At 35.8% G+C, this 13,770-nt stretch overlaps 2 protein-coding genes across 2 annotated transcripts; one reads left to right on the top strand and one right to left on the bottom strand.

Annotated features, from left to right (window-relative positions):
* Positions 1-415: 415 nt before the first annotated feature.
* Positions 416-12,100, bottom strand: LOC114366705 (uncharacterized). Its single transcript, XM_028323649.1, has 3 exons — positions 11,862-12,100; positions 852-1,049; positions 416-421 (listed from the first exon to the last, which is right to left on the bottom strand). Exons 1-3 carry the CDS (start codon positions 12,096-12,098, stop codon positions 416-418), a joined length of 441 nt encoding a protein of 146 aa, XP_028179450.1. The 5' UTR covers positions 12,099-12,100.
* Positions 12,101-12,285: 185 nt separating this feature from the next.
* Positions 12,286-13,738, top strand: mRpL32 (mitochondrial ribosomal protein L32). The gene is made up of 4 exons (XM_028323641.1): positions 12,286-12,478; positions 12,605-12,841; positions 12,940-13,067; positions 13,527-13,738. The coding sequence occupies exons 1-4, from the start codon at positions 12,391-12,393 to the stop codon at positions 13,662-13,664; spliced, it is 591 nt and encodes a 196-aa protein (XP_028179442.1). The 5' UTR covers positions 12,286-12,390; the 3' UTR covers positions 13,665-13,738.
* Positions 13,739-13,770: the final 32 nt, after the last annotated feature.

Below are 13,770 nucleotides of genomic sequence, written 5' to 3'. Positions count from 1 at the left end.
CCTTCTGGCGCTGTCGGGTAAAAAGGAATGGCTGTTTTAAAACATGTAACCAGTGCAAATATTTCATAATCTCATCTACATGTGACCAAGATTTAATGGATGCTAATAATAATCTAATTAATGTAAATACATGATAACGGTAACAGAAGTGACCGCTCCTCATTGCACTATTTACACATACGTGCCACACAAAACACCGTTCATTTAGACATTAAGCGTCACGCCCAGCTAATGTCAGATGCAAACGTTTATTCAAATGTTATGATTTAATTTTAATAAATGAATTTTGCCTGTAGTACGAGTATATCTCTTAAGTGTACTTTGTGATGCCAGGTCACATGTCAGAGGCGGGATCAGTGTCCATCATAACGCCAAATCATATTCAATAGATGCATGTTTATTCGAAAGGTCAAGGTTACGTCTAGTGCCATTGTTGTGTTGTGTTGAACAATGCCAAAACTGGCTTGGTGATCATCTTAACGTGCGAATGTTTACGGCCTCAGGCCTACACTTGGCGGCCAAAGTTTTACAGGTCCAAAGTCAAACTTATAAGGAAGGACATGTAGACATTAAAATTGGACTTTGCACCGGCAGCTTTGTTTCGCTCGCAATTTGGAGTAAGACATTTATAACTCTACATTATAGAATCAATAAATAACGTTAGATGTTGGTATAGAGCAAGAGCCTAGAGTTATAAACCCAAGACCTTCGTTAAAATATCAAAGCTGAAAGTTTGTCAACGCATGCTTAGCGCTCAAAGTTAATCAATACTTTCTTGTAATCAGTACTTTTGTGGGACACACTTTTCTAACCCAATGTCCTTTTTACTGTAATATCGTAGCCACACTTACCGCTCGTATGTCTTCGTATATGCCATTGAGGTCGTCTTCAAGCAAGCGGTAGGGGTCGACGATTTGTGTGCCGTAGTCTGGGAGGGAGCCGGTGCTTGTGCTCTGTAGGCTGGAGGCGAGGCGGCGCGCAACGCCGACCGACGAGGTGGCTGCGCTCGCGCCGCCGGAGCCACAGGCGGGCCCGCATGTTGTTACCCTCTGAAAATAAACAAAGATTTCAGGCTCGTGTGACAATTATAAATAACTTGAAAAAATCGACCTGCCTAAGGCGGGAATTGAACGACCTTTCGCTTATTATCAGTTTGAGATGCAACTCCTAACGCTAAAAATTAAATAACTATATTAGGCTCGGTTTCCATCAAGGAGGAGTGGAGCGGAGAAGTGTTGGGCGGAAGAATCTACTATATAAAAATAAGTCGGGTTTTCCTTCCTGACGCTATAACTCCAGAACGCACGAACCGATTTCCACGGTTTTGCATTCGTTGGAAAGGTCTCGGGCTCCGTGAGGTTTATAGCAAAGAAAATTCAGGAAAAATTTAAAGGGGATAAAACGGGATCCGCTAGTTTTTCTATAGAATTTGACAGCAGCGGCGGCGCAGCGCGGAGCGGAGCTTTGTGGAGCGGAGATGAGAAGTGGAAATAAGGAAATCTGATTGGCTCTTCAAAACACATCTCCGAATAAATAAAAACATATCAAGCGAATTGTCAAACGCACGAAGATAAAGTGATTCAGTTTTCTGAAATTATCCAAGTTTCCGGACAATTTTTGGTAGTAGAGATTTCAAACAGTTCCCCTGATCGAAAACAAGTTATTGTAAACTATAACCTACCTAGAAGTTAACTAATATTATTCCATCCTGATTATTTTAGGAAACCTACAGACAAGATAAGTTCTGCTCTATTTAATAATCATCGAATTCTTTATTCACTTGACAGGACAACAAAAAAGAAGTTGGCATTACGTTCACCCGATCGAGGCAAATACGACAATCACTGCACTCTTAACACAAAGTAAAGATAAGACATTTTATAATTATAACAGAATAATATTACATTGTAGAATAATGAAATAGAAAATACAATAAGTAATATAATAGAAATCCATTAGATAAAATGTTCAATAACAGGAAACCCAATTGTTTCATGGTGGTCTCGAATATTGTGAAAATGAGACGTAAAAAAGGTATTGAAGAATTCATGAATGAAAGTTTCCATATACTCGTATGTCATTAACTAGTTTTTATGGTCCACAAAACAGGCTTCATTACTAAAACACTTGACAATTTAACTGTACAAGAAGTTATGCAATGTAATGTGTGATTGATCGACTTGCTGATTAACTGAAAGAAAATGCTCAACCACTGGTGCTCTTTTGCTGTAAATACTTGAATTACAAGGCTATGATTACCCTTAAATTATAATGTCGACTTTACTTAAATCCAAAAAAGAGGACATATCAATTGTCAATCAATCAAGCAGGTAGATATTGCACTGAAGCATCCCGTTGAGTTAACAAAACAAAAGTTAAAGCATTATCACAGCTTTTTAATTTTGAGGAAGGAGATACACCTACGACTCTATATCAAACGAACCGCTGTCAATTTTGTGTTTCCGTCAAAACACAATGGTTGATCTTCACCACGCGTCAATAACTTGGCGAATCCTTCACTGGTAAACTAACAGTACCGATTCAAAAACAAGCTTGTTACATTCTCAAAGTATTCGTCACGACGTCCTCGGAAGGCCGTTGACTACAGCTTTTAAACCAAAAGCAAAAGTGGTCCAATTAGGGTTGACGCTCAAAGTTAAAAATCAACGATGGACGGATGTACATATTTAAACATAGTATAATGCACTATTTACTCACATCGTACAGCAAATTATACAATGACGGGAATGCACTAATATGAAGGACAATCAACTTTTTGCAAGCTATCAGAAATAGAATGCAGTCTGAAGACCAAGTTACCTAATGCCTCTATTAACATTATTAGATTCGACTCTAAACACATGTATAAGTTGCAACTGTCTAAAGAGTAACCTCCAGACAGACACTAATTTTAGAACATGAATAGAAGAATTGCATGATAAATTAATTTATAATTCGTTTATAATATGCGTTGAGCTGCAGCCGGAACTTCTGCTGTTTTTAAGACCAAATATTGAGCTCCAGCCGGATCTTCTGACGTTTTTTAAGACCAAATACTTGTTTTAAGGCAACCCTAGTATCAATTAATAGCTCAGAGCCTAGAGCCTGCATTCGATAGTGGAAGGGTGCGGTGCCCTTAACTATGCAGCGCGGCAGTGACCGCGATTCGTGTGTCGCAACATTTTATGCAACTGAGTGCAGTCCGCACCCGATGGGCCAGCCGTTGCAAAACCACACACGTATGCATTCGCAGTTGCACGTAGTGTGCCATAAGGGGATACCTTTTTCAGGGTTCCGTACACAAAAAAAACGGAAGCGTTATTAGGTCATTCACGCGTAAGTGTATCAATTAAAAAAAGTACTAATATTATTTTACTTATTATTTAACTCTACATAAAATCTAGGATCGTGGGAAGTTATGAAAATACACGGAAGCCTCTTCATTGTTTATTGTCATTATTTTTTCTAAAAAATGTATGCACTTACGAGTTCAAAGCATCGCTGTTAAAAATTGTTTTTTTACTATATTCGATTGCTCGTAAACAACATACGTTTAAAAATAATGAATGACGTATTGTTTGTTAGCGTGCACGACTGATATTGTGTTAGCCCAATTAACTACAAAGTAGCCCTGGAAATAAGAGAAATTAAATTGAGTCAATTCCTAGTAACTGAGCTAATAAATAGATAAAAAATACTTTTTATCTGACTGCAATGCAAAAACAAGTTTTTAATGTGAAAATAGCTATTCTAATCTACAAACCATTTGCACTCGTTATTGTTAATGATGATTATCCGAAATGCGACCTTTTTGCACGCCACGAAAACATCCAGTAAACAACCATGACTAATTAATGTTCCAGTTTGCCCGTACTAATGAAACAGTTATTACAGTAAATTGGAAATCGTACCACAATGGGTGACTGTAGCCTCGATTAACTTAGTAGGTGAAAAGTAACGTGTAATAAAATCACTAGGCTTAAGTGGCCTAAATCAACGACCACACTGAAACGTTAGACAAATTGGCTGCAAAGCTCTACTTGTTACCTTGGGCTATTGTTAACAACACTGAAAATACAATTGACATATTTTAACGCAGTTACTATAATTGGTATTTTTATCAGGCAAGCCATAATTATAGCACTTCAATGTATATAAAATAAGCAAGCTATTAATATTCTTGAAGTACTAATGATACTGAAAGTATGTAACCAATGCAAGGCTCCCGAAGCATTTTGGCAACATCCTTAATTCATTGTGACGTCTCGACCACGCTGAATAATAATTACTTCCAACCGATTTCACGCACGTCACCTGAGCTACTCTTCAGACGCCTCCATAGGGAATACTAATAAGTTTTTCACTCACAATGAATTAATAGCTACATAAATCGCTCGCAATAAATTCACTCGCGCACTTGTTTTATTCCCTTCAACTGGTCACACCATGAATACAATCAACTCAAATTAATCGACTTAATAAATTATTCCCATGCCTATTATAGAAAGAGTTTTGCATATTATTATTAAACTGACCATTTTCAGAATTAAATTTTCTTATACAATTATTTTCCTTTAAAATACCCTGGACAAACCTTGTGCGTCAGACGAAATACTAAGGAAACTTAAATATTCATAGCAAACACATAAAACTGAGTACAAAACAAACTGCTAAGTCCCAGTACCTATTGAACCAACACAAGTTTCATTAACCGCCGAGTAAATATGTATCTGTAATTAACTACCAAACGGTTTCTAGTTCCTGATAGGAACAAGGTCTAATATGTTTTAGTATCGATGTATATTTTAGCATTAGCAAATTATTCGGCACGCGCTAGGACGTAACAGTCGATACACTGAGCACATAACTAGCAGTTTGTAAATACCTTTAAGAAGTTTTGACTCCTTACGTAGAGAACCAGAAAGTATTATAAATACTCAAACACGAGACTTGCCGCATGAATGCTAAAGACATGATGTAAAAAGCCTCGTGTCTTGTGCGTGCACGCAAACAAACTCGGACTCGCAACACCACGCTCCTGCGCTTTAAAATCAACATTGCACTTGCATTCAAATTACGAAAATTTCAGCAGTCAAGTAATTCAGTTGTTGTACACAAGTAGATCAGTCGTGTTAGATCAACAGCATTCTTTTGTAACCGTAAGTGATTCATCGAAATCTGTTGCTTATAGCTTATAGTGTAAAGCCATAGCGTGTATTGACTCTACATAATATAAAGTACACGCAACGATGTGCGGAACTTGATAAGGAAGCGAAATTTTACTTCCTTCCTCACTTAAGCTAGCGACAACCAAAATCGATCGTCAGATGACATTTAGAGCGAGCTCAAGTGCATTTTAAGTTCGATTGTGCTGCGTTTTAACCCAGTCATAATGAATGGCAAATGATTAGTGAATAGGTGTTAAATGTGACGACTGCAAATAGGTATCGGCTTCTAGGTTACGAAATAGCACTAACTGCAGCTCAATGGGCATACACTATTATAATTCTTGTAATAGTTATGCTATACATCGCTGGAACATGACATGTTACTAATAACGCTGTAATGTAGGAACAGTATTAAAATACAGTTCCATGATTGATGTAAATGATGAACAGCATTCGCGCACGTAAAATTGCATGAGCTGGCAACAGCGTACTGTTTGTACATAACAATTAAAACTGTAGAAAGTGAACGTTCGGAACTCCTGCGCGAGCGCTTAATATAGATGCGCCCAGCAATTGACACGTCCTGGCAATTGACAGATGCTTATTGCGTGTGCAGTTGCTAAACGGAGGCTCTGTTGCGATACAAGCAATCCGAAACATTTCTTAAAACACATACTGTGACTTTAAGTCGAATGAGTTAATTGAAAACGAATTTTGTCAGAATGAAACAAATAATTGTTTTAATTGTCACAGTCTGAATTTACAATACAATTTCTAATTTAGTTCAAAATGCTCATGTTCTAATTACAATTATTATTCATAAGTATTAGCTAGCTTTTAAGATTAATTTTAATTTTTGTCTTTGATTTATTACTTTAATTGACAAGTTGATCGGTAAACATGTAAGTTTAATGTTTGACAATACATACATTACATATTTTCTGATAGATTATAATTGTTTGCAAGAATTTCATGTCTCCAGCTGCAGTTACCTAGAAAAGTGAGCCTATTCATTGAAACGTAACTAGATCGCTATTCCATTTCAGTGAGTCATAAAATTTGCGCTTGTGAATTTGAAAATAACTTTCAACATTAGCTACAGATTCGTTAAAACGTAGTTAAATGGCAATTAGGTACCTAAGTTTAGTCATGATGAGACAATGACCGCTAAACAGTATTAACATTTGGGTACAATTTTCACTTTCGTTTCGACAAAATATTCAACACATAATAAACATTATATTTGTGCGTATGAAGTAATTCTACAAAAAAATTATCGCCGAATATGAATAGCCTGTACTGACGTGACCGAAAAGTCGACGGTTCTTTACGACTAGACTGTCAACTGTTGTCACGTTCAGTTAACCCCTTGCCCTCCCCGATGATGTAAGTAGGTATACCGACTAGACAAGCATCTACTCCAGCAAGTGTGACGTAACAATATAAGCGTATAAAAAGGAAAGGACCATTAACAATAACCATTTGTAAAGAAAAATAAAATCACGAAACTCACACAAAGAACCTGTTTTATTAACCCTTAAGGTCACTTACCTAATCGTACTTTTTAATTTGTTAATTAACACGAAATGAGCTACGCGGCGCGTGCGCAAGTTCCGTCCAAAAGACTTCAACGCACTACGCTTCAATATTGCAACATCTAAATTGAAAATAGCTTATTATTTTGTACCAAATTATAAGGTTTGCATTATAATATTAAAGATAGACAGATAATGGGTTAAATTATCATAATGAATATTGAAAAATACCTACAAGTCATAATTCCACGGTAATCGCGTAGCACAGACGGCAATCAAGACGGCATGCAAAGCGAAATTAGGTTAATACAAAGTTATACTCGGCTCATTCATTCCTTAGTAATTTCAGTTGTTGATCACCACTCAAGACCAACAATTTAAACCTAGCGTTAAGTAAATACATTTAAGAATAAGCAATTTATATCCCCATCATACAACAAAATTTAATATAGTTGTAGGCAGGCAAGTTCGTAATAAATTTCATTACTAAGTTAATGGGAATCGTACGTCACAGATGTAACAATGCTTTAATGACACATTTTTCATTATAATAAATTCAAGTTACAATTGATCAATGCCACATTAATGCTGAGAGCAGTAAATCATAAAATACTACAAATAATAATACGGAAATATTATTTTAATGACGACCATAATAATTAAACTACGCCCTAATAAAAGTTTCATGGCTGTGTGCTTACGTTACTTAATACTTGTAGGTATTTGTTTAAGTTGTCAGAATCCTAATGAGGGCTTAGCTGGATGTCAACGGTAAACATCTGTTTACATAATCGCCCGAGTCTGGGTCAGTCGAAAAGGGTCAATATCATACTAAGCCGTGATTATGTGGAGGCAGGTAAAATTGCGGCGCGCATGCAACGCCTTGGCGTGCGCGCACCGATTTAAGAGATTTTCTAACAAATATGACGGTCGCATGGCCGATTAATTTGATGGAAAATACTATATCATCAATGCAATTTAATTATAACGTTTTCGTTTGTTTTACGACAGAAAATTACCAAAATATTGAATTATGTTTTATTTTTGTCTGATACGCAAGCTCTATCTAACAGAAGCTACGATTTTATTATTCTTCATTTTAAGCCAGGATATTTACCCAAATTATTTTTAGTCGTTCGTATTCTTAGGTGAGAAGTGTTATGTAGAATTTCACTACAAATATTGAAGATGTCAGTTTCTTTAAATTTTTATTACAGCAGCATGTCATACTGATGTTAAACTGCCTGGCTAATTTCAAGAATTCTGTAATGAGTTTTTTATTATAATATCGTGTTAGATTACCTAATAAACTACCTAATTACTATAAGCAGGTACTTAAAGAAAGTCTTGTGAAATTAAATGGATATGGTGAGATTTTATCGAAATAAATAATTAGATTTTAATTAAAGCTGGAATAAACGACTACTCATAAAAGTAATTACCTATTTTGACTTTACAATACATGATTACGGGGTTTATTGTTGGGCACTTTATGTGTCATGAAAAGACATAATAAATAACAATCTGAGAGGGTCAGAGATCATTTTTCATGTAAAACTACGTAAAAACGCGTTACAATAGTTTAAAATGAGAATTTCAACCTGATTGCAACTTATGATATAGTCTGTGTCATTCGCTCGTTGAAAAAACAAAACGAATCTTTTGAAAATAAACAAAGCCTACTCTAAAATGTTTTATTTTTTAAAATATCACAGGATTAATAATTACGAGCCGCAATTTATCAATTTTGGAATTTTAACAAAATGCCCTTGCGTTGCAGGCATTGAAAGTTATAACCTTGGTTAGAGTACAATTTAAAAACAAAGCGAGACAAGAAAACACACAAATAAGGAAACGCACTAATAACATAATCCTTGGAAAAAAAATCAAATTTCAATATCCACTACAGAGCCTACTGAACAAATGGAAATAAGAGATCCTTTTAGAGAGTATTGGCATTGGCATGGAAACGCGATTTCGCGGAAACATCGCAATGCCCATTAAATACCTCTAGGTTATATTTATGTACATACAATCTTAACATCCACTAATGCAACGCTGCTTCATTTAAAAGAATTGCACTGTGCAAGCGATGTAGCCAAGGTGCATTACAAAATAACTCTGTCACGCTCTCAAAAATTCGAACATGCTTATTATTTATAGCCCATAATAATCATGAATTTTATGAGCATCACTAGATGTATCTGCTACGATGGCTATTCCAAGGTTATTTAAGTTTCCATAAAATATGGAAGTTTATTACAAGGACGTCAACGTTTGTGCTCAAAACATACCCAATAATTAACTCTTCATACTCGTCACGCGCATCTCAATTACATCTATCTTCAATGACATAAAGTTTAGTTCCACATTTGAAGTTATCATCTGGGGAGATCTCTAAAATTGCGAGTGTAAATCATACATTATCCGTTGCTCAATAGAAGTGTAGGTCCTTATCAAATAACTGCGTCCTGCGCGCAAGCGGCGGCAATTAATAGTTGAACAGACATCGTTGATGAGTTCATTGTTTGCAAGAGCCGACCGAAACGCAGTTGCCCAATTGTACCAACCTAGCCTGCGCATGCAGCCATTGCAAGGACGCCGAGTAGCAATCAACGCAGTAAATAGTGCCCCCTCTTTGGTTAAGTATGAAAATATATTTGACAAGACGTCACTCTATCACGCTTAAGATCCTCTGGGCGATTTGCTCATTGTCATAAGTTATTGGCAGTAACATCAAGCAAGAAACAGCCGTCGTTAATTTAACTAAAACAGCTTGAAATCGCTACGAGCATTTCGAGGCTCGGTTTTGTAACAAAAATGTATTAAGTATCTAAGTTATAGCCTAGGTATTCTATATTACCTATTGATTCTTGCGGTGTCTGGCCGTTCCGTTTTCGTAAGTTGGATTCACTTGTTTTCCTAATGACAATAATGACGAGTGTCCGAATATAGTCAAATATAAGATTAATATTTTCAGTGTTTAAGTTGTTAAGTAGAGCTTTTTTCTCTAATTCTTATTGTCATTTTGGCTTAGAGAAAAGTTTGATGTTACCTACCAAATTAGATCTTATTAGAAAGATCGTGAGATACGCTATAATATACTGTAGTATTGATTGCGTTTAAAAACATCGCTTCTTACTGGTGGATTCTTAAACCGTTGCTGACACAAGGTTGTGGTCTTCGATGTCACAATATTAACCCACGCTTTTACAACGACCAACGAGATATCAAGTTTGCGTAATTTACATCAAAATCAAATATACTATGTTAGAATTGAATGATGTGACGAAGTATTGCGAAAATTCCTGACCATGAAACAATGAGTTACAAAAAACTAAATTACACTATTAGCATCAATAGGAACATCAAACGAATCGCCGTAGATGGCCGTAAACATGACTTTCCAGCTTTCTATGCCCTTTTGTATTGTCATCACGTAATTTAGGATTCAAGAAAATGTTGTAAGTCGAAAATAACATATGCTACGTCGTATGCGTTGCCGCAAACTCTTATACAATGATGTCGACTGAACAAATAGTTATGTGTTCCGCATTTCTACTGAGCTTCATTTACGCAGGACGTTACGTGGCGGGCCCATTCAAGCGTCCACCCAAATAACCTGCAAACATCAAACTCGAACCATATCTAGCTTATTTCTTCGAAACGGAAACAATCAGTGAGGGTATACTGCATAACTTTTCCTTTGAAGACGAAGTTATAAGAATAAGAAATCCATTACATAGTTTTCGACTGTTTTAAGAATCAACGGTAGGACCTGCTTGTCTTGCCTGGCAGTCCTGGCACCCAAACTCTACGACTTTTCAGCTAGCAGCTCTAGCAAATCAAAAACTGACTGGAAGAATTAACGAAAGGTTCAGAAATTGATCAAGAAAACTATTTCTGCTTGCTTCTTTTAAAGCCTGAGCATTTAACCACAAGGTTTCCTAAAAAAGGATCTAGACGACACGCAACATCTAAGCACGATAGCCCGAGTGGTGCAAATGTCTCGCGACAAAACGAGGTCAATGCTCGCCAAATGGACTAGAATAAAATAAGAAAGGCAATAACACTCCTTCAACAGGTTACTTACCCAGATTTCGAGCTATTAAAAATTCAACGCATCATCATACAACTTTCACTGACCATAGAATGTTTGACCAAACATTTCTTTATAAAATCTTATAGGGATCTACCTAATATAGTTTAAACAGCAAACAAACTTTAATAGTCAATTATTAGAGAATCTAAAACATATCTGGCTTGGAAATATTTTAACGCTTTGAAAAAACTCTTCAGCTCCAATGAGGACAAACTAAAGAAATCGACCTGTAATCAATTGCGAATGAAGGAGCAAATGAAATATTAATGCGAAAAATAATTGTTGCTTAGAAAGTTTTGCGCTAGTCGTCGATATTGGACATTGCATGCGCGCACGCTGCGGCCTGCGCGAGAAAGCAAGACGCGGCGCGGGTGCCTGTCACACACGGGCGCGGCGGCTGGCGGCGACGCCGGCCATAGCCCGCAATCAAAATACCTAGACCTACCATAATTACTTTACTAACAACATTCATTAGTATTAATCCCCACAAGTCTAAGCAAAAATAAAAATTCCTTTTGAGTGTTCCTGATTAGATTCTAATAGCAAAATCACATTTTACTGATTAGAATCTTGTTCAAATTATTTGATGTCCACAGTACATTCAAAAGATTTATTATCTGAAACAACAGAGCTTGTTTGTGCAAAGTAAAAGTGAAATACCTTCAAGAATGAGTGAAAATCATTGAGCAAACCCAACAAACCTGTGTCGCGCGCGCACGAACCTATCCACTATCCACCGACACGCGAAGATTTCACTTTTACCATTTACAATAAATTCGTTTACTGCGCTGAATAATGTACACTTGTTATGATGATCATGTCTGATCTTTACATTTGCCAATTTTTTTTCTATAGATTCAGTCAGAAATCTACTGAAATCTTACGATCAGCTGACGTAGAGGTTAATGTCATGCCTGCGGTTATGTAAAAAGTCCTTCATTAAGAATGACATGATTTAACATTCTGATATATTTACTATAAATAAAAATAACAACTTTGTTAAGTTCTAGGAATAAATAAATATTTTTAAACAAATAAAATTAAAAAGTAACTAACCTGGCAAGTCTTTCCAAATATCCGCAAAGGAGAAGGTCCAGGGGGTTTGAGTTTCACAAATACAGTTTGCCTTCGAACTTTATGTCCAAATTGACACAATAACTTATCTTGAACACGAGCACAGAGCCTACTGGAACTTAAACACGCCATAGTTACAACTGCAACGATACGCTTGAGGACATGAACTACATAACGAACGTAAAATACAGACGTTCGCCTTTTCCTCCCCACTTTCATACAGCTGATTGTCAAACGCCATTTTTCATCTGAGTTGCCATTACGAAAAAGTTTCCTGTCACCAATGTCAATATTCTGACCGAGAATACCAATCAATTCAATTGATCATCGGACTATTCAATTGCAATTTATTTATCACACAAGCATTTAAGGGTTGACAATTAAAAAAAAAGGTTGACTTGACATTTCATTAAATTAAAAAAAAATTATAACCTAAAAAAATTGGCCTGACTGAATGCTGATTGCTGAAATAATATTTTCATGTTAATCTCCACGTTCATTTATTAATAAAATGATTCCACGCCTATCTCGTTTTATAGACGTAATTCGTCGAATTGAACATAATGTTCTAAATAGTTTTTTCGGACAGCCACCAAAAGGTAGGAAGGAAGTAAACAGAGTACATAATACTCTAGCTAGATAGATATTTCTTGGTAAAAATGTAATCAGCCTTTTCTTCTTTTGTTAATGTAGTTAAAAATTATAATTTAAATTATCCTTTACAGAGCTGGCGTTAGCCTATGTCCATAATCCTGCGCCGTTAGCACCCAGAAAGTTTTCACTACAAGATATTATTGGTGATGGTTTTTTGATGGCAGTTCCAAAATTTAGGAGAACTATTGAGAAGCGTTTGAAAAGAAAGTTTGGTTCACCACAATATGTACTAAAGATATTACAGCCTAAAACAAACATTCTGGTGTGCAAAGAATGTGGCCATCACTATGAATCGGGAAGACTTTGTGGTATGTTTTTTCTGTCTTCAGCAGTCATTAATAGTCGCTAATTTCAAAAATTTCAGCTGGTACATCATTATGTAAGCCACAAATGTTACTTATTTCAGGACACTGCTACAAAAAAATTGAAAGTGAAACTAAAGAAATACAAGAGAAAATAGTTGAAAAATTGAGTAACAGCCCGATTGACAAAGAAGTAATTGTACTTTATGAAGGAGAAAATGTCCCAGATCAGGTATGTTTGTGATATCTCAACAGCTTTAACCTTTGGCGTGCTATTGAGCCGCGCAAAACTGCACCCGCCAACTGCTACGGTTTTCAAATGATGTTTCAAATGACAAAGTAGTCTTGTCTTAGATCTGAGACATAGCAGTTGACAGAGGTTGCACAGATCTGAGACAAAGCATAGGAGAGGTTAAAGATCTTATATGCATTTTAATAACTGAAGATACTTTGGCATGTATATTTCATAATCATAATAATCTAACCCCCTTACTAATAAAACTTACACGCTCGTTGAACAGTGTTTTAAAGTGACGTTTAGTATGGAAATGTCATTTTAAAACAGTGCTCACCAACTGTGTAACTTTTTATTAGTAAGGGGGTAAATCTTTAATATTGTAATTGCTTTAGCTGTATTTTGTTTTATTGATCTGTGTTAACAACTTACTTATTTGTATTATAATTATTACAGCCCAAAGAATTCTGGAAAGGCAAAAGGATTATAGAAATGAAAAAGGAAAGACCACATTGGTTCAGCAAAAACTTGCTGCAAAAGTCTACACAAGAACCTTCAGATTCTAAAGATGTAAAACCCACAGATTTAGCATAGAGTATGAAAAAAAACTTAAGTGTTAGATTAGTTATCATTAATCATTGATAAAATAAATAAAAGGTTTAATCTCAGTTTATTTTTATTCATCAATCCCAACACTAAA

The sequence above is a fragment of the Ostrinia furnacalis genome, unplaced genomic scaffold (genome assembly GCF_004193835.3).
Source record: "Ostrinia furnacalis isolate ACB-3 unplaced genomic scaffold, ASM419383v2 OfSCF0664, whole genome shotgun sequence".
Taxonomy (NCBI): domain Eukaryota; kingdom Metazoa; phylum Arthropoda; class Insecta; order Lepidoptera; family Crambidae; genus Ostrinia; species Ostrinia furnacalis.
This window is presented reverse-complemented; position numbering and strand designations above follow the sequence as displayed.